General features: G+C 37.4%; 1 protein-coding gene across 1 annotated transcript in view; it reads left to right on the top strand.

Moving 5' to 3' along the window:
* Positions 1 to 847: 847 nt before the first annotated feature.
* Positions 848 to 19783, top strand: part of PTPRC (protein tyrosine phosphatase receptor type C) — a 32982-nt gene continuing 14046 nt past the window's right edge. The window contains exons 1-15 of the mRNA XM_059822169.1: positions 848 to 1039; positions 1338 to 1473; positions 5684 to 5779; positions 6141 to 6167; positions 6613 to 6750; positions 7533 to 7619; positions 8991 to 9023; positions 9772 to 9984; positions 10560 to 10664; positions 11536 to 11682; positions 12550 to 12675; positions 14131 to 14286; positions 17065 to 17264; positions 18853 to 18913; positions 19645 to 19753. Of these exons, the coding sequence (XP_059678152.1) occupies positions 848 to 1039; positions 1338 to 1473; positions 5684 to 5779; positions 6141 to 6167; positions 6613 to 6750; positions 7533 to 7619; positions 8991 to 9023; positions 9772 to 9984; positions 10560 to 10664; positions 11536 to 11682; positions 12550 to 12675; positions 14131 to 14286; positions 17065 to 17264; positions 18853 to 18913; positions 19645 to 19753 (1826 nt within the window). The remainder of the gene's footprint in view (positions 1040 to 1337; positions 1474 to 5683; positions 5780 to 6140; positions 6168 to 6612; positions 6751 to 7532; positions 7620 to 8990; positions 9024 to 9771; positions 9985 to 10559; positions 10665 to 11535; positions 11683 to 12549; positions 12676 to 14130; positions 14287 to 17064; positions 17265 to 18852; positions 18914 to 19644; positions 19754 to 19783) is intronic.

Genomic DNA, 19783 nt, shown 5'->3' on the forward strand with positions numbered 1-19783 from the left:
ATGTCCCAGTTACCTGAAAACTTTCTACATGTTAAACTCAAATAAGTAATTTGTTACTTGACTCAGAGCATGTAAAATTTCACATATTTTTAATGTGAACTTTATATGGCATACTTTTAGGCAATTTTCAAAAAGCAGTTTTTCCAGAAACTGGGAACAGTTTTATTTTTTTCTTCCACAGAGTTAGTGATAAAGAAGAAAGTGTAATTCTGCAGTCTGTGATTATGAAAGCACTTCAGCACACATGAGCCTACCTATAAAATTTGAGGGGTCCTCTGTGGTATAGAATTACTCAGATGTTTAAATGTTTGCTAGCCTATTTATAGGTCTGCCCAGATTTATTTATAAAGTAGCAATGGATCCCTTTATTTCATGTTTGCAGCAAAAAAAAGCAGTAACATCTCTGGCCCTGATGCTCATTTACTTTAAGGTCCCTTTAGCTGGTTCTGGCAGCACAAGGGAGCCTTAAAGTACGTGTGAATTACATCCTATCCCACTTGAAGTTTAAAAATAAATCAAAGAAGGGCGGCTGGCAGCATTTTGTAAGGCTCCTTGCCTTACTCACCCTTCACCTCCCACCAGGAACTGTTCTTTTTTTGCAATTTAGTATTGGCTTGCAGTGGAGCTGACTAATGTCTGTGCTGTTTGCTAGAAGACCCCCTCAAAGAGCTTTACTCCATCTGAACAAGTAGACCACATCCTGTTGCTTTCTGTGCAGATGTGAAGAGCCCTGACCCTGCTGAAGCAGTGCCATTCAGCTGTAAAAAGAGGGAAGACAGAATCTGGACCTACACTAGCTGCTTTGTGTGAAGTGCTGCTCGGTGGGGGTTGCTGGGGTCTGTCCAATATGCCGAAGTGTGGAGAGATCCTGGGAAAAGGGCAGCAGCTCTGCAGAATCACTAAGCATTTTTCCTGGCAGAAAAACCTGACCGCCGATGGTTTTGCAGATGCGAGGCTGAGAAGAAGGATTACTTCCTCTGCCCCCTCCCCAGGTCTGACAAAGATGCGTGGAGTGCAGCTGGATGTGAAGAGCCAGCTGGTATGGCACCATGCTAGATAAAACACCGAACGCGGTCTTACCAGAAAGGGATCCTCCTTTCCACATTTCTCTATGCTGTGTGCATCAAAGAATACAATACTGCAGCACTCCTGTGCTCAGAGGGGACAGTGTGAGCCACTGGCATGCAAGTGCAGTCCCCTGCCCAACCCAGCAGAAAATAAAAAAACAGGTCCATTTTACCCACTGTGCAAATTAGGCAGCAGAGTGGAGTTAAACGGCATGTTCCCTGTCATCAGCTAATGTATTTTTGCCCATATAAACATGATAATGTTTTTAGGCTCTTAACGTAGATTCAACAGTGTCTCCACCTTATCAGCTGGAGTTTCCTTTAATAACACATGTGCACAGGAAACGTGTGCTGGCCCTTCCTTCTGCTCAAGAAGATCAGACCCTGGACTTACTTGGAACACAGCGTCTTTAAACATATCCTAGGTCGGAGTTGTCTTCTGTTGAGTCACTTGGTCCTGCCAAATGGAAAGCATTTTCACTTTATTCTGTCTTTCCTGAGAAGACAGCAGCGAGCGGTAACTTCTTATACGGGTGCGACCACAGTTCACTGAAGCAAGTGCAGAGTCACTGCTGCAGCAGCGGTACAGCAGCTCCTGTACCTCCAAATGTGACCCGTACAGCCTGCTGTCCCTGGGGTTTTGAAGTGTTTGGCTTTTTTTTGTGTCCTGGTTTCTTTCACAGTTTTTTCATTTACTTTTCTTGTTTGAACATTGAAAGGTTTCTTCGAAATATGGTAGTGCCATGTTTAACTCCCAAGGCCTGTGTGTCTTTGAGCTTTCAGAAGAAAGAGTGGTCAGCTCATCCGGTTCAAGCGTAGTTCATTGACAGCCTGTCATCCCATCTAAAGCCTTTCTTTCAAGCAGCAGCTGCACTCTGCCAACTGGTAGCCAGAGAGGAAAGGGAATGAAAGCAATTAGCCAAGCTCCTGTCTCCCCGTGGGATGTGCTTGTGGTATCTTTTTGCAAAGCAGAGGCCAGACCTGCTCAAACATTACTGATGGTTGCAAGTCTTTCGGGTAAGTCAGCAGGAACCAAACAGTGGCCAAATCAAGAGAAGGGAAAGGGAAGCTTAGAAAAGTTCCTTCAGCAGTGGGAACTTTTTGTATACTTCAATTCTTCCACTTGGGTTATCCGAGCCTATCCTATGCATACTAGCTCAAAAATATCTTATGACTGGATGCAGTTTAAGATTTGAGAAAAGGTTTGGGATAGTTCCTGTTTAAACCCAGACCAACTTGCTTAGTTTGGTAATCATCAGGCTTTTATACCGCACAGCATGTTTTTTGGGGTTGGACATCCTTATTAAATTTTAAAGATATTCTTAAATTTCAGCTTTCAAGATTCCAGGGATATGTTTTAGAACATAAACATGAGCAGACAGTTTTGACTTTTAGAACATAAACATGAGCAGACAGTTTTGACTTTGAGGTTAACTTTTTTAACCCGAGGTTAGCTCAGACATACTTGTTAGCTGTGGGACATTTTGGGAAAAATAAGTTAATTGTAGAAATATGCCTATTAATGTTGAAGTAACACAGTCTGGTGTGTTGGGATCCTTCTTTATTTTCCTTCAGTTAACTAGCATCTCTCAATAAGTTGATATGGGGAAATGTATCTGCTTTGCTGTTGGAGAGGAGTTTTTTAATGTTCTGGTGCCACCTATTGAATTCTTTTCAACTGCATCCTTTTCCATTGCTATAACAAATCATAGAACAGAATAGAATCATAGAAGACCAGAGACCTTTGAAATGCTTCGGAGGACATAAAACTGCCATGAAATTCTGTTAAAATGCCAGTGCTTATTTGGAGGGAAAAAAGGGCAAGCTATGACTATTATTTTCCAAACTGTTTTAAGAAGTGATCTGCTCTAGTTGATGCTGGCCTGAGCGGGGCAGTTGGACTAGACAATCTCTTGAGGTCACTTCCAACCTCGAGTTCTATGATTGTGTGTAACATTTAGCATCTATCACCATGAGTGGGCAATAAATCTCACACTATATTTAAACTAGTAGCATTATTCCTTTAACTTTACAAGGGAGAGGATGGGGAAAATGACTTTCACAGGAATCTTAAGGAAGTGAATGAGGCAAGCAGAAATACAACACTGTGGCAACCTTGTGAGCCCTCTTTTGCTCCTATTATCTTACTTCACTTGGAATAGGGAATCTTGAAGTATTTATTTTTGTCTCCATCATGTTTGCATTAAAGATCAGTAAATAGCTTGAAAAGTATTTCTAAATGTTTCACTAATCTCTGAGCAGAGTTTCATTTAGGACTTTTTCTGGAGTACCTTTTATTCTTTTCTTGGAAACAGTTATTTAAGTGAAAGTTGATCTGTCTAGATGCTCACAGAAAGTTAATTCAGGGTTTGAGGTGTATTTAATGTGCTGAACCAAAGTAAGATTTGGGAAGGATGGGGAATAATTGATTCTTCAGCTGATAAGCCAGTTGAAGAAAGAAAAATTATATTATGGAATTTAGAGTGACCAACTGCCTGCTTTCAAACACTGAATTTAAAAAACATGAAGGTACATTGAAAATTAATTGCTTGCGGTAAATATGAATGAATATACATGTTAACTTTTACAAGGTTCCTTGGCATTTTAATGTATACAGTTAGATTATCCAATTGCTGTTAATAAATATTCCAGTCCTTACTGGAGATTTCAGATGCTGAAGATACATTGATAGTTCAAAAGATCATCTATATTTTTGTTTCTTATCTGTAACATCTCTCAGGTTAGGAAGCTTCATCTGCTAACATTCTGTAGCTCTAAAAAGTATATGTGGTGCTGTGTTTCAATGGAGATATGTATAGATAAATGGGTTAACATACTAAAACTGTTAATATAGTGCCTTGTAAACCTGTGTTATTCAATCTGTTGTCAGTTTACTACATTTTTTACAGATTATATTCTTAAAATTAAGAGCAATTTTATTTTGACAGTTTCATATGGTGTCAGACAATCTATAGGCAGGCCCATATCCTCATCTCATGGACCAGATTTTAGGCAACACACCTCTCCACTTCTGTAAATGAAGAATGAAGTAGGTAGCTCTGCATTACTATTTTTAGCTGGGCTTCATCTGACTTCTGTTTATATATTTCCTTTAAAATATCAGACTACTGGCTTTTTCCAAATGTTAATTTGTAGGAAGAAATCTTGAATAATGCACAGTCCACAACGAGTTCAGCTGCTCACTAGAAAAGTACTTACAGAATTTTAGCTTTTGTCTACATTCATTTTTATATCATGGCTTATACACATTTCATGACAGTTCTGAGTGTAAAAAAATTGCTCACTCTCCACAGGTTACTTTGTTGTCACTGGTCGTGTTTTTCAACGGCAGTTGTTGGTCTTCTGAACTGTCCATACAGGGTGCAGAATCCACGGCAGCTATTGAGCAGCCAACACGTGTGCTGCTGCTTGTTGGGTTGATAAGGAGAAATTCTTTGGAGTCACAGGAGATCTGCCTGTTGAGGTTCTGTGTCAGAGATGAGAGACATGGTTTTGACCCTGGCACATGACCAGGGCAACAGAACATGTATCCTTCATAAGTATTGCAGTTTTTCACTTTTGTTTTAAAGGTTGAAGGAGTTTATTTTCAAAAGAGTAGAGCTACAATAGTTGTGAAGTACCATGTAGGGAAGCTGAAGTAACAGAGAAATTATAAACAGTGAATTACTATCTGAAAAACATACATGCCAAAAAAAAAAAAATCCAGGAAAGAAACATAGTGGGAAAGAACTAGTAGCAAAAGGGAGAGAAAGGAAGAGCCCAATGGGCGGATGAGTTTGTGGACAGTCACAACAAGGAATATGTGAACAAGTGGAAGTTTGTTCCTTGCTGAAAGCATAGCAGGCCGTGTTAGAGAGAGATGTCCTGAGGCAACAGGCATGTTTTCAGGATGGCTTTCAGGATTCTTATGTCAAAGTGGAAGCTTCTAATCTTCAAAATGAGTAAAAGATATAGTGATGAGAACAAAGTTGTGGTTCCAGCCATTGCCATTTATTTTTGTCTCTCTTTCTTGCAACAGAAATTTTACATTACACAAATACAAAATGTTTTGAGTTGGGATTTCAAAGCAGAGTGTAAAAATAAGGCTTGTTTTTATAGGTGTGAAAAGATCATAGCTCCTAGCTTAAGTCAGGAGGTAATTTATAACCTGAAGATAAGACTTATTTGGAGAGATTCTTAAATATCAGCAGGATGGTCCAGGAAGGGTGCTGCCGTTTAGAAGTTAGTATTAGGGAAAGTAAACGGCTTTCAGGAATGCCGAGGCTTGGCTTTCTGCCTCTTGTATAGTGAGCATTATAGACAGGTAGGATTTTTCTTGACAACAGAATTAGTGTTGGTATCTCTTCTTAGCAATAAAGTCACTCTTCATTCAGTGACAAGTCACCACAGCTTGTACACTTTTTGAGAGTTTTAGCTTTTGGTATTGCACAATACATTGTTAAACATGAAAACGTTTAAGTATCCCCCCAGTCAAATCTGTCCTGAGAAATGTGGTTCAGAGAAACCCATACAAACTATTGGTCTTTTTCTACTATAGATGAACTTCTCACTTTCATGCATTGCTCACCTGATGATATTTTTTCCCCACTGTGCAGCAGGAGATGAAAATCTGGCAAACACCAGCTCTCCTTCCCTTATGTCACCTCCACCTGCACGCTCCACATCATTCTCACCTCCAGGCAACACTGAAGGTAACGGTGAATTCAGGACTGCAGCACTGCTGCTCTTCTCCTGTTTCAGCTGATCTGGCATCCACCGCAGCCTTCCTGATGCTGTCTCCACCCCTCAGGCTGCACAGCACAGAGTCCTGGCTCAAGGAAAAGTGATTTTTATTGTGGACAGTATCAGTCCACATATCATATGCTCAACATTTTGGGGGTCTGATTGTTGCTACGTGCCACTAAATATTACTTAAGAATGTGTAATTTCCTGGGGAAAGCTCAGCTGATAGTTGGGCGGAAGGAATGTTTCTCTTCATATTTTTGGCATATGATTGTGTTTAATTCCTTAAAAGTTTAATTTACACTTTCTCTCTCTCTTTCTGTTTTTAAGGAGTTGAGTCAGCAGCGACTGAAGGCGGTAAGAAACTTTTAATTTACATGACAGAACTGCATTGATTTTTTTTCTGATCATTTCTTCTTCCCTTTTCCTGCGCACAGTTATCTCGCAGTGTGTAATACCTTTTCATTCAGCCGAGTGAAATGAAATAGCCTGTCTTAAGAGGCAAGAATATCAGACAAGTCTGGTTTTGAGTCATGAATTTGAGTATATTTTAAAACACAACATTTAGTGTGAAAGAGGTGCGGTCAGTGCCAAAAAGGGTTATACTTACTTGATGTTCAGCTGGTACCTATTGGACCCCCTAACACTTTGAGCGTTCAGTGTGCTTTTGCTTACTAACAAATTCACAGTGCCTCACGAGAGCGCTCCAGCACAGCAGTCCTGTGTTGTGTGCAGCTTTGTGTCCCTCCTTGACCGGGCACCTTCTGAAGTATTAATGAAACTGCTGTACCTCTTATCACAGGTGTCTCTCCCACAGACAACACATACCTCTCCACGCACCCAGGCTCCGTCCCTACCATGGGACTCGGCAACCTACCACGCAGCAGCACGGCTGCCTTCACCACACGCACTCCCATTGCCTTCAAGAACGCTTCATCAGGTTTGCTGTCTTCCTTTAGATGCCACTCACTGCTCTCTGAACTGTAGAGGAAAATTCAGTAATTCAGCCTCAGGGTAGCCTTTTCCAGCTTATGGTTCATCAAATAGAAAAAGGTATCTGCAATTTGGTGTAGTGGCAATACCAGAATTATTTCCGGGATCTGTTATCTGATGGCCAAGTCTTCTAGTCATCACAGTAGTATCAAAATGCCAGCTGCTGTCAACGAGGCTGTTGCCAAAGCAAGGGCAATAGGAATGGACCTGAAAGAGAATGTAGAAAACTGTCAGTGGTTTATAAGCAGGGAGGTAAATACTGAGATACAGTAAGTAATACAGTGAGCAAGGTATGTGATCTGGCAAACAAACACTGTGGGAGTGCTTGTTTCTGAAAGAGCACAAGCACTATTCATAATTGGGTTTTACTGTAAGAACATAGCAAAATGTTTTAGTTTTTCCCAGTTCACAAGTATTAATGCTATTTTTATGTTGACTCCATCATGGATGATGCCTAAATAATGACCAAAACAATTGTCCTTGTATTTTGCAAAATTCACTTATAAGTGTTACATTCCTAAAAGCTTGCTTTCTATTTAAATACTCATTTTCTGTTTTATTGGGTAGATTAACATGATTTTTCTTTCAGCACTCTTCTCTAAATTACAAAAATCCCAGAAGAAAAAAAAAGCAGAGACGGGCTGTTGTGTAAGACATTTCTGATGACATAGCCATATGAAATAATGAATTTTGCTTTTTAATGCTGATATGTTGTTTATTTCCTTGCAGATGATTACAATTCAACATCCTTGCACAGCACCATCTCACCAGTCAGCATGCCAGCAAACACTGGGATCAGCCCCACTCACACAATAGGTGACAAACTTGCACACAGTTATGGCAATTATGATACTGCAAGCACAGAAAATGTGTTAGAATGAAGGAATTCGTTTTGAATTTCTTTTCTCAAACTTAAGCATACAAATTATGCATACAACTGCATTAAACTTCAGGGTGTTTTTAGGAATCTTATTAATAGTTTATGAGTGATATTAAAGATACCAGATTTGCTACTTGTCAAGCAAGTGAAAAATAGAAATTATTTCCACACAGTGGCATAGTAGGAGGGTAAATCTGTCAATTAGTGTCAGTACTCCTCTTGATATTCACAGAAATTTGCCCAAGCAGCAAAAAAGTATGAATACATCCACAGATCTGCGTGCTTCTCTGTTTTCTGGTGGCTTCCCTTTTGTTTCACTCAGCATTAACATTTTCTTGGGATCTAATATTGCAAGCACTTACACACTTTATTATTGCAATTGGGCTGTAAGGAATTACTCAGGTCAGTAAAATATATGTGTGTGCTTGAGCAAAGTACATCCAGGAGCTGGACTCTTGCCGTCTTTGTAACTGCCCTTCAAGTAGCTGTAGGCTGCTGTCAGCTCTTTGACAGACTGAGCTTAGCTTTTACTTGTGGGTCTTCTGCCCCTAACCATCTTGGTAACTCTCCACTGGACACTCTCAGTTTACCCTCTCATTAGGGGCACTACTCAGCTGGAGGACTCCCAGCCTGGAGGGATGCAAATCTAGGGCCTATCTTCTATGAAAAAAATTAGATATCAGGCTCTTTTGGTAATAGTTGTACCTTAGTATTTTTTAAGTAAGTGTTTTCAGGATGAAGTTTTTTGCTCAAGCTTCCATACAGGTTTTCTAAATACCAGCTCGTAATTTCTTTTGGGGTATTTCAGTGTAAAAGTAGTTGTAAAACGATCTGTACTGTTGCATAAATCTCTTTCCAAAGGTGAGAGTAGCTGTGCAAAAAATAGGTAAATTTTGTTTCTTTAGTGACATTGGATACTGTTCAGTTAGTTGTTCTATAGCATACGTATCCTGGGAAACTGCTATAGCTTATCATACTACTATGAGAATGTGTGATTTTGGAATATTCTTGTGTAACTTTGTATGCAGAAATGTTATGAACAACCAGTTTGATTTGTAGTCAGTGATGTCATTGGAAAATAATGAAAGACACATGATACCTAAAATAACTAGTTAAAAAATTGGGTTATACGTACCTGATGTTTTCTTCCCTCTTTCAAACGTGAGTGGAGTGCTAAATAGAATTAACTTGTATTGACTATATTGAATGAAGAGTTTTGGGCAGTACCAGTCACCCTCCTCCAATGCTCTGTGAAAAAAACCCAAACCTGCTGAGCTACACCTTCATTTTGTTTTCTTTTCTTATAGAAGCTCCCACAGTGCCAACTGAAGAACCTTGTGGTAAGAACCAAACACCTTATTTTTCTCAGTCCTGAAATTTGACCAAATCCGTAAACTCAAATACAGAAAATTGATCAGTAAAACTGATCTGTTAGCATCTCAGGTTATTTTATAAACAGTTTTCAATTTCTGGAAGAGTAGGATTAAAGTTACTAACATTTCTGGTCTTCTCATCTCCATTTACAGTTCTGTTAAGTTGCTCTGCACTAGGCTGTTGATATCAGGACTGCAGAAAAGACCTGCCTTCATTCCACTAGGTCCTTTCTATTTTTTCCCCATCATGCTGATAATCACATGCTGCAAACTGCAATTCATAACTGAAGTAAAATTGAAGTTTGGACATTGGTTTACCTCTCTTCAGAATTAGAGACTTCTCCTTTCTAATTTTCAGGAGTAGACTATATTTGAAATTTCTGTTCAAACAAATGATCCAATGTGTCAAAACAAAGTATTTCACTTTGAACTGACATTTTAAATTAAAGCAAATCTGTTTCTGGAATGTTTCATCTTTTTAATGCTTTAGTTTTCCGAACTAGAGAATTATTTAAAAGACTATTTTCCCAAGGAAATTTTCTGTTTTGACTAAACAGTTTTTTAAAGTAAAATATAAATAAAAAAAAAAAAAACTAAAGAATAAAGAGCAGCTAATTTTGCTGTATTTTCTGATTCTTAAAACACACATTTAATGGTTCTTAAAAATTGTCATAAAATCATTGTTTGCTATTTTATCTTTTTCTTTTAGATAAAGGTATACGTGTCGGCAGCATAGAATGTGTAAAAGATGACAGTAACATGGCTGAAGTTACACTGGTAGATCTCAGAAAAGACAGAGAATATGTTATTTTGGAGACTAACCAGAGCTTAGGAGTGAATTCCAGCACCTATACAATAAAACTTCAGAGATCCATGAGTTACACAATTAGAGTTAAAAACTGCACAAATGATCTTGATATTCCGCCTGGTAGGTATAGAAGGGTTTTAGTAGTTTCTTTTTTTTTTTTTTTTTTGACATGCGGTAATTCAGCTTTCCTGAATTTCTTAGTCTATTCTTGTCTGTTTTCAGAGAATCAGACAGAAGGTTTTCATACTTTGTGCTTGGTTTGCAAGATATTTTGCCTTTTGAACTTGCACCTTAAAACCACTCAGTATTTTCTTAAAGTAGAGTGTAAAAAAATGCAATTTTCTCATTGTAAAGGAAAAAGGGGAACTTTAACTGCATTAGCTATATGCAGTATTGTTAGCAATAGCAAGACCAACCAGCTCTTGAAAGCTACTATTTATGCTGGATGTTTTGTTCACTGAAGAGTTTGTTGGATTAAAAGTTTCGTTTATTATTTGAATACCAGCATTGTCTTTATCTCATATAGGCTTTTTCAATTTTTACTTTCCATTTCTTGTTAAATTCTTTGTATATTATTCTGTCCCAATTGTATCTTCATATTGCAGAACAAGTCAATAAATATAAAAGAACAAATTGCTATTTAAAGAATCAATACTGCTAATGTCACAGTGACATATAATATTAATCCTTTTCAGACAGCATCAATAATCCTTTCCAAGTTGAGCATGAAACCAAAACATCTGCAAAGTTATGTTGGAACGTGTCACTTGCCTGTGCTAATGTGACTGTTAGCTGCAAAGGTAAGATACTTCTAAGATATTTTAAAAGTTGATTTATTTATTTATTTATTTATTTTTAAAAGCAATGTTGATCAAAGCATCTTTTGATGAGAGACTGGCAGATTTAAATTAATTGTGCCAGTTTGAGGGAAGGGCTGTTCAGAATTTCTGGGATCGCCAGGTTGGGGACTACCGTCCCCACGCACTGCAGGTCTGGGGAAAGTTCAAACCCAGAGAGCTCATTTCCTGAGTTTACCAGGTTCACAAATTGCAGATTTCTGAAGATTTTGAGGTCCTGCTTGATGGTCTGAAGGTGAGCTGAGAGTTTGGAAATCCTGCAGTCTGTGAGTCTACTGTGAGCTGATTCCTTGCAAACTACCCAGGCAGCTGGCTCTGCAGGCTTTTGGATGGCGAGAGTCCAGGCTCTCTGCTCTTGGCGCCAGCCAGCCTGAGGAGACCCTGGCTCAAAGGCAGCTAGTGTTGTAGGGAAGATACGGATGCTGGATGTCCTCATGTGTCCCAGAAAAATGCACGATGAATATCCAGGGCTGGAGATTTTATGTTTCAGGGAGCTGAATAGCTAAGAAGCCACTCCAGGGTTCTGCCAAACTCCCATGAAATGTTTTGATTTCTGTGGGAAAACTGTTTTCTTAGGAAGTCAAATCATACGAGCTTTATTGATGAAAAGAAAAGATCTATGCAAACTAAGTTAGTATAAAAGAACCTAAAACCTAGTCATTGGATTAGGTTGTACACTTTTCTGTTTAGAATATTATGATAGTTTATTACAAATTATATTGAATAAATATGGTAGAGAAAATCCCAGTTAAAATGGTACCATGTACTTTCGGAGTTGTGGGAAGTGCTGATAAAACTCTTTTTGTGCCTATAGATTCACCAGTCTTTAACGTGTTAAATGAAACTTGTAAATTGCTGGACAATTTAACAGCCAACCATCAGTACAACTGCACTGGTACCGTATGGTTTTTTGGAAAGGAGGTTGTCAAACAAACCTTCAGCATAACAACAGATTATGGTGGTAAGTGTAATGCTTATTTTTGCTTTATATTCCACATATTTCTGGAAAACCCTACTATGAATCTCACTATCTGTGTTTCCTGGGGCTGAAGACATATATTGAGCAGCATGCTAAGTCACTGTCAGGTTCTTCTCCAACTCCTCCTGCCTAGTCTCCTGCCCTTGTGGTTGTTCTTAGACTGCAGTGACAGTCTTCCTTTCCATCTCCAGCCCCAGTCTCAGTCTTCCAGTCTGATGCCTTCCTCTCCTTTTCTCAGAGATTGTGATTTTTTTTTTTTTTTGGGTAGGAACATGGCCAAAAGTAAAGAAGTTTGATGAAGGGGAAAAAAAAAGTGCAGGCCTAGTCAAAAACAAGTGTTAAATTCTAGATTTGAAGAAAGACGTGATAGAATAATTGCAAAGAATGTCTCCAGATAAAATGATGTGGTTTTTCCAAAATGTTGTCCTTGGAAATAGCTTATCTTTTTTTTTCTGAATTAAAAAGGAAATCAACCTAAATCAAGCAACCTGCAAATAAAAATTCAGGCCAAACATTTAAAGTTTGTTAAAATTATAAAGAAATCAAAACAATGTATAATATTTGGAAATGTTGGACAATTTTAGTGATATGTGATATTGCTGTATTCATCTTGTCCTGAATTAATTAAATTTATGAAATTACTCTAATACGATGCTTTTACATATACTCAGTTTATACTTATGTATAATTTCTTTGAATGAAATGGACTATGAAAAATATTACATGTTGTTGGTATCTTGCTTTAGTATCCAATGAAATTTAATTTAGTCAAAGTAGGTAAAAAGAGGAATATTTTGCATTTTCATTCAAACATTCCCTTCCCTCCCTGTTATTTTTCTTTTACAACAGCTCCGGAAGCACCAGTAAACCTTAAAGTATTTTCTTATGCCAAAAATGTATCAGTTACATGGGAGAAACCTAGTGACATTTCAAAGGGTCCTATACATGGCTATAAGGTGTCATGCAATAACACAGGTAAATATATGCCCCTTCAGTATTGAATAATTCATTGCATGTTTTAATATTTACAGAGCACCAAGCATGATGCACTGTCAAATCATATTGGAATCTCTTCAAACTGTGCAGAATTTTTTTTTTTTTGTAAAAACGTTTAAGTTTTTCCTTTGAGGTTGTTCCAGTTGAACCATGTGGTTATTCAGTTTACCATTTCAGGACACAACTCTGTCACCCTTCAGTTCTCATGCTTCTTATATTAAGAATAAGTTATGACAAGATCATCAGTTGCCTGATCAGTTTGTAGCATGGTGCTCTGTCTCAGAAAAAGCTGCTATAGCTGGTTAATATATTCTCTGAGAAGATAGGGACCTGCCTTCTGAGTAACAACACTATGTAAAAGTCAGGGGTCCTAAGTATGGCAGCATCTATATGTTTAGACAGGTAAAGCCAGGTGGTTGTCTTCTACTAAACGGTCACTCCTTTTAGATACGCTGGTTTAGGCCACCTTACATTTAGATGGATAAGTCTGTATCCATTATACTGGGACCATGTTTTCCCGGTGTGTGCTTTTCTTCAAAATAAGGACTGGAAAATGATGCTTGGAAAATGAAGAGCCTGATACATGATTCCAGGAAATATATGTCAGGTTTAAGCTAGTCCTGGATTGATTCATTCTTTCAGTTCACATACTGCATGTTTTGTAAACCTGGACTGCCACAGGAACCAAACAAAGGCTGTCATGCTCACGTGCTCCCCAGATACAAATAGCCTCTCCCATTCTCCATGCCCCGAATTTGACCACTACCTAAAAGGGTGGCAGCCCCCATGCACCAGTTTCTGTGGTTGATCAGGCTTGGCCAGTGTCGGAGAGCGAGGTAGTATGCTGGGGTGCGGGGAGGTCATATCTGAAGCAGCCGGAAGGGAACATGGAAAGGCTGTTGCTCCCCAGTTCCCCAAACCACCAAAGCCCCACCTGCAGTGTGGATACTAGCTTCACTCATGTTGCTTCTTGTGCAATTCCTTTCTGTCCTGCTTGCCACTACCGAAAGCACATGACATCTCTTGTGTCATACCAGAACAGACTTGCCTGATGTACAGAGTGACTTTTGGCATCTGTCTACCCAACCCTTCCCAAGTTGAACACAGAAGAAAGTATCAGCCTCTCTTTATCAATACGCTTTATGTTAGTTTTTAATTACACCCATTTAAATGACATACTGAGAAAGTAAGAAACAAAACAGAACAAAACCTCAACTTTCTGCCTTTTTGATTGGGGAATATATTTCTTCCTCTTCCCAAGCCTTCACTTAGCATTAGCAAACAAGACAAACCAACGAAGTACAAGGTAATTAAAAGAGAAGTACACATGACAGTGATTTCGGGTAGCTCTGATGAAGTGTAAGAGTTCCTGTGCTCCTAACATAAATTTCATTAATTTCATTAATTAATTTCATTTTTCATTTTTTCTTTAAGTGGAAAAAGATGTCAACACAACTAACTTTACTTGCTCTGAATTAGAACCTTATACCAACGGTTCTGTATCTGTGACTCCATACACGAACAGCAAATATAGTTCTGGCATATTTTTGGGAAAAACTGAAAAACGTGACTTTAAAACAAAATCAGCAAGTAAGTCTCTTGTTTGCTAACTGTTACAAACAAGACTGATACTAACACAGGGAATAAGTACTTTCTTATTGTACTTCATTGTATTTTATATATGTTATTACTATTAGCCAAGAAACTGATTAACATTAAAAGAATTTTATTGACGTTCATATAATTAGTGTTTCTTTTTTAATTATTAATGTTAATATATTTTTAATTATGCATTTAGTATTAGTATTCTTCTTATATATACTAGATTTTTTGAAAAAAAATCTGTGTTCATTTGAGATTCTTGGTAAGATTTTAGAAAGCATTATGTCCCAATCTAAAGAAAAGATTAAAATTAACCAAAAGACAATGAAAAACATTTGTTTCTCCTTTGTGGCATGAAAGCTACAAAGACGTGCAGAGTCTGCCTTCTGTTCTGTAGTTGCCTGTTTGCTCAAAGCAGACCCGCATTACCCAGGGTACACAGATACTGATGTCTGTACTGGGTTTCAGTTAGTTTGGATGTACATATACACAGTCGGCTTCAAAGACTCCACATTAGGTTAAAGCCAAACATATCTGAACCCTTGTGCTGTCAGAAAGGTCTGTGCACCTTTTTGGAGCTACGCTTTCAAAAGCTTACCCCCGTGGTCCTGATTCTTTGTTTGCCATACATGTTCAATTGATAGAACTACAAGAAAAGCTAAAGAAAGCCAAAAACCAACAGACTTTGCAGATATTTTTCTGATGCAGACAAGGCATGATAGGAATGCAGTCCTTTCTGTTTTGTTGGGGTTTTTTTCCCCCCTTCAGATGTAGAGCCTTGTACTGTTTTAATTCCTTCTTCAAAAGAAAAAAAAACACCAACCAAAACCACCTGAAAAAACATGTTAATCTAATTTCTTCCGGTAATTTTTTAGCTCTAGTTCCATCCACCACCTCCAGACTCAGGTAATATAAAGATACAGCTATAGGGGTACTATGATGGTTTGAACCTGGTAAGATACTAAATATTTCCTTTAATTTCACTGGATAAGCAAAAGTTTTTTTTTTTTTTTAGTGAAATATGAAATATTATTTTTGTGCTAGTAATGTAATGATAGTTTAAAGTGGTCATTCCCCGCCCCCCCCCCGCCCCCCCCCCCAATAACAGGAATAATTAAATCTTTTGTTGCTTTCACTCTGTGGAATATACAGAGCTTTGTATCCATTTTCACAGAAGTCCATAAAAACATTGGAATCTCCATATTACTCCAGGCCATTGAACTAACCAATTTTAGTTTATAGTTGGAAGAATACAGGGATCAAAATTATCACCTGAACTCCTATGCAAAAAAAAAAAAAAAAAAGCTGATAAGTGAATTGATTGCAAATGTAAACCATTTGATCTCAGGCTTAACTGTAACAGAAATTGAAAAATTACTTTAATTTTTAGACAACCCTAATTTGAGCATGATCATGATTTTTCTCTCTAGTTTGAGCATATTATATTTTGGAGCCCGCACTTTCTGGGGCTCCAGTCATATTTTAATAATTCAGGTGAAGATTACAGTCCACAATGTAAGTTTATGGGTCTGGAAGGCAACCTCAGTTCCCATATTTTTTGAGAAAATAACAAGTTGCTTGCCTTCATGAATTAATGGTATTTATTAAACCTTCTCCAACTGTTACAACAGTTGATAACATGATCAAGCAGATAGTGGAAGAGTTTTATGGCTTCTTGACCAAGAGAATGTATCAGTAGAGCACAACTCCTTGGAAGTAGAAAAAAAATCTACATTTTATAAAATATTTTTTCATCTTCAACAAACACATTGCCTCCAGAAATGTTCACTTTCTCCTTGTCACAGCTTTTTCGGTAGTGTGCTGAATAGGAATCTAACAAATCTGCCCTGTGGATAAAAATAAGTAGATAGCTCGTAACTGCACACTCAGACAAGTAAAATATCCTGCCATTCCCCACATGGGGTATTTCATCTGCTCATAAAGCCTCACACATCTTAGCTTTTCATATGAAGAAAAAAGCAACTGCCTTTTTTTTTTCTTTTTTTCTTTTCTTTTTTTTTTTTTTAATATGCTAGCTTGCAAGTTGAAGTGATTTTGAAGAAAATTTCCAAGGTGGTGTTCTACTGAAATGTGGCTAATGGAGCTGCCTTATGTAGAAGGTTATTTACTTTCTGAAAGGTTTTATAAGCTCTCAATGAAAGGTCCCTTGGGCTGTGCCCCCAGTCTGAAACCCATTTGCTACAACATACAAAATTAAAGTTAGAAAACACAGATTAGACTTACCAGATTCCTTATCATTAAAAAGTAAAAAGTTTTTGTGGTTTTAGGCCAGCTTTAAGACAATACGACCCTTTAAGCAAAAGGATACTATTCCAAATATTAAAATATACTAGTAATTCCTGGTACGATATCTCATTTACAGAAGTTTTGAAATGTACACTCACACAGAAAACTGTTTGTTCCCCTGTCTTGTCTGTTGTCCCATGTTCCTCAAATGAGGAAGTGGTGTCAGACGCAGGAGAGATAGTTGCCATCATATTATCTTTGCAGCCTGACTGTCAGTGGAGCTCTGATATTCCCAGCCTTTTCAGTTCCACTTCACATCTTTTCCAGTTCAGCTAAGCCTATGGTTAACTCAAAATTGATTTTATTTATCTTGTTAAATTGGGACTGAAATTTGTAAGGAAGAAAATGTATGGAATTATTAAGAGAGAAGATAACAAACAGACATGAACACATACAGCTGTTGAAATGTTTGGTTTGAAATGATGAGAATAGAACCAGTAACACTTCTTTTGTGAACAGAACCACAGCCAGTGATTGATGTTAATGCAAAATTGACAGCTGATAATGCTGTCCAAATTATGTGCAAAAGTCAACGAGTGTATGGAGGAAAAACAGTATTTGAACTAACTTGGGAAAATGATCAAACAACATCCCACAGTCCCAATAATTGTGCTTTTCAAAAAGAAAATCTCTTATACTTGACAAACTACACATTTACGGTAAGTAGGCTTATTAAATTACCTATGTAAAATTTCGCTGTATTTTCATTGTTTAAGCATCTTATACTTGATTTTAGGAAAAAAGGCAAATATGGTGGCAGAGGAGTTAATCTATGGATCTGTAGGCCACAGATGTAAAGAAGTAGCTATTACTTCGGAAATAAACTGCATATGTGCCTAACCTATCAATCAATCCCTCGTGTGCTGTTCCACATAGGTTCTGACAGCATGAAACTACAGGCTGAACAGATTGTTTGTACTTGGGACAGAGAGAAATTTGGTGTTTCCATAAGTTTTAAAATAGTTTCTTAAGTATAAGTGATATTTTAGTGTTTAAAACACATTTCATTTAATGAATATTTGACTGTCATTTCAATCAGAGCATAAATATGGGATTTAAGTCTTGAGATAATTGCTCAGAAATAAATTGTTCAGAATTCTTCACTGTGAAGATTTTTGATGCTTCAGGGACTAGTTAGTGTAAAGGAGTTCAGATCCTTTCGCATGTCCTTACATCAGCCTTTTACAAGCCAGTCCTTGTTTCCATACAAAATGTATCATCCTCTGTTCACGAGCTTCACTTTCCTGAAGGCCTCCTGCTATTTTCTCTTCTTTCAGGCATTTCACCCTTTTGGCATTTGTTGCTTGCAAAGCCAATAGTCTTGTGTGATCCCCTTAAAGTGGCCAGTAGGAATATTTTTTTATATACTGATAGCTCCTCTCAGTAAGGTTTAGGTAAGAAAGTAACCAGTAGGAATGATGGAGTTTTATTACTTTTAGGAACCAGTTTCACTCATTTTCCACAATCTTCTCCTCTTTTCGCTGTGTCTTCCTAAGGAAATGCAGTATCAAATGCAGAACTTGAGTAGTCTAGGTTTTGCTCCAAGGCTTTGTCAGTATTTTTCCAAAAAATTCTGCTCAGAAAGCTTTGTATTTGGAAAATAAAGACGAGGTCCTGTAGGAGCAAAAGATGCTTACGCTGCCCCCATAGTACAAGACCCCCGTAGTCTTGTAAACAAAGTTAGTATTTTAACACCAGTTGAAGTACCCAAAAGTTAATGTTGCAAGAAAGCAGCTTATTTAAAAGTTTATTTTGACCTCTATAATTTAACCTTTTATGAATTACTTCTCATACAGGAACTTGTATTAAAAATATCCAATTCAGTTGACTATTTGTATATTTACTGTTGATGCAAATAAAACAATGATGTTTTATTACATGCTGCATGGTTATTTTTCAGATTTGAGAGATTCTATTTTGATTTGAAAAGAGATAAATTTGATTTTTTCCTTGAGATACATCTGATTTTGATTTTGTAAAATGTGTCTCCTGTTTCACTAACTTCTTTTTCCAGTCATCTATGTATTTTTGGATCTAGATCTTGCTGTAACTTAGGTGGAAACCTGAGCTGCACTATAAATGGCTATACAAAGATTGACAGCAGATCCTGCTGTCAGTGAGAATGATTCACTGAAAATAGATGATGTATTTTGAATATCCATTGTGTTTTGCTTTTAAAAAAAACTATGCAGAAATTTTTACTTTTTATATCTTAACATCTCTATTATTCTCACCCACTGCATGCAGATCTTAGTGTTTAATGGAGAGCATAGAGGGCAGCCAGTAAGGAGGAGTATAAGAACCAGATGTAAGTAAATATATACAGTATTTTTACTTTTAGACTTCAGCATAGTATAGAGTAATAGTGTAAATTGTGAATTCTGTTACAATTGCTCCTAATTAAAAATCCAAACTGCCTGTTTTTATAGTTAATAGTTGATCTGCATTTGAAAAAATAATATCCTGATTCAGCATTAATGTGATCATGTTGAAAAGTCATTGACTGTAATTCAGAATGATTACACAGCTGTGGTTTCTTCAGGAAACATTCAAATTCAACTAGAAATTAATTTCTCTAACTTAAATTATTCACTTTAGTATTATTTTGCTGTGTTCAGATCCTGCGTTTCAGGAGCTGAACACCTGTGACTTGTCAGGGATTCCCAACACCCAGATCAGGAGCAGCTGAGAGCTCCACTGCTCAGGTGTACAGGCCACACAGAGCAGGAGGCAACCATGGTAATGCCAAACCAGTGAATGAGCTGTAGCATTTTGACGGGTGGACATGGAAAGTTCAAGTGAAAGTTTTCTTAATGAAGAAATAAAATTCCCTCCTTTTCTGTAAGCTTAAAAGTTTTGGGCACTTTGGAATAATAAACTAAACACTTGAAAATAATTGTTTAGTTCTTTTCACAAGAAAACCAATGAGCCCTGGTTCTAGGAAGTATAAGATTAAAAAAAAAGGGGAAAAAAGTAATTTTTAAATGCCATTAATTATATATTCAATAAATAATAAATGTATTCTTTTTCTGTTGCTAGATAATTCTAAAGCCCTGATTATATTCTTGGCATTCTTGATCGTTGTGACATCAGTTGCTTTACTACTGGTTCTGTACAAAATCTATGATCTTCACAAAAAAAAGCTTAGGTAAGCTTCATGTTTCTCTCCCTCTCATAT

The sequence above is a fragment of the Gavia stellata genome, chromosome 10 (assembly GCF_030936135.1).
Source record: "Gavia stellata isolate bGavSte3 chromosome 10, bGavSte3.hap2, whole genome shotgun sequence".
Lineage (NCBI taxonomy): Eukaryota > Metazoa > Chordata > Aves > Gaviiformes > Gaviidae > Gavia > Gavia stellata.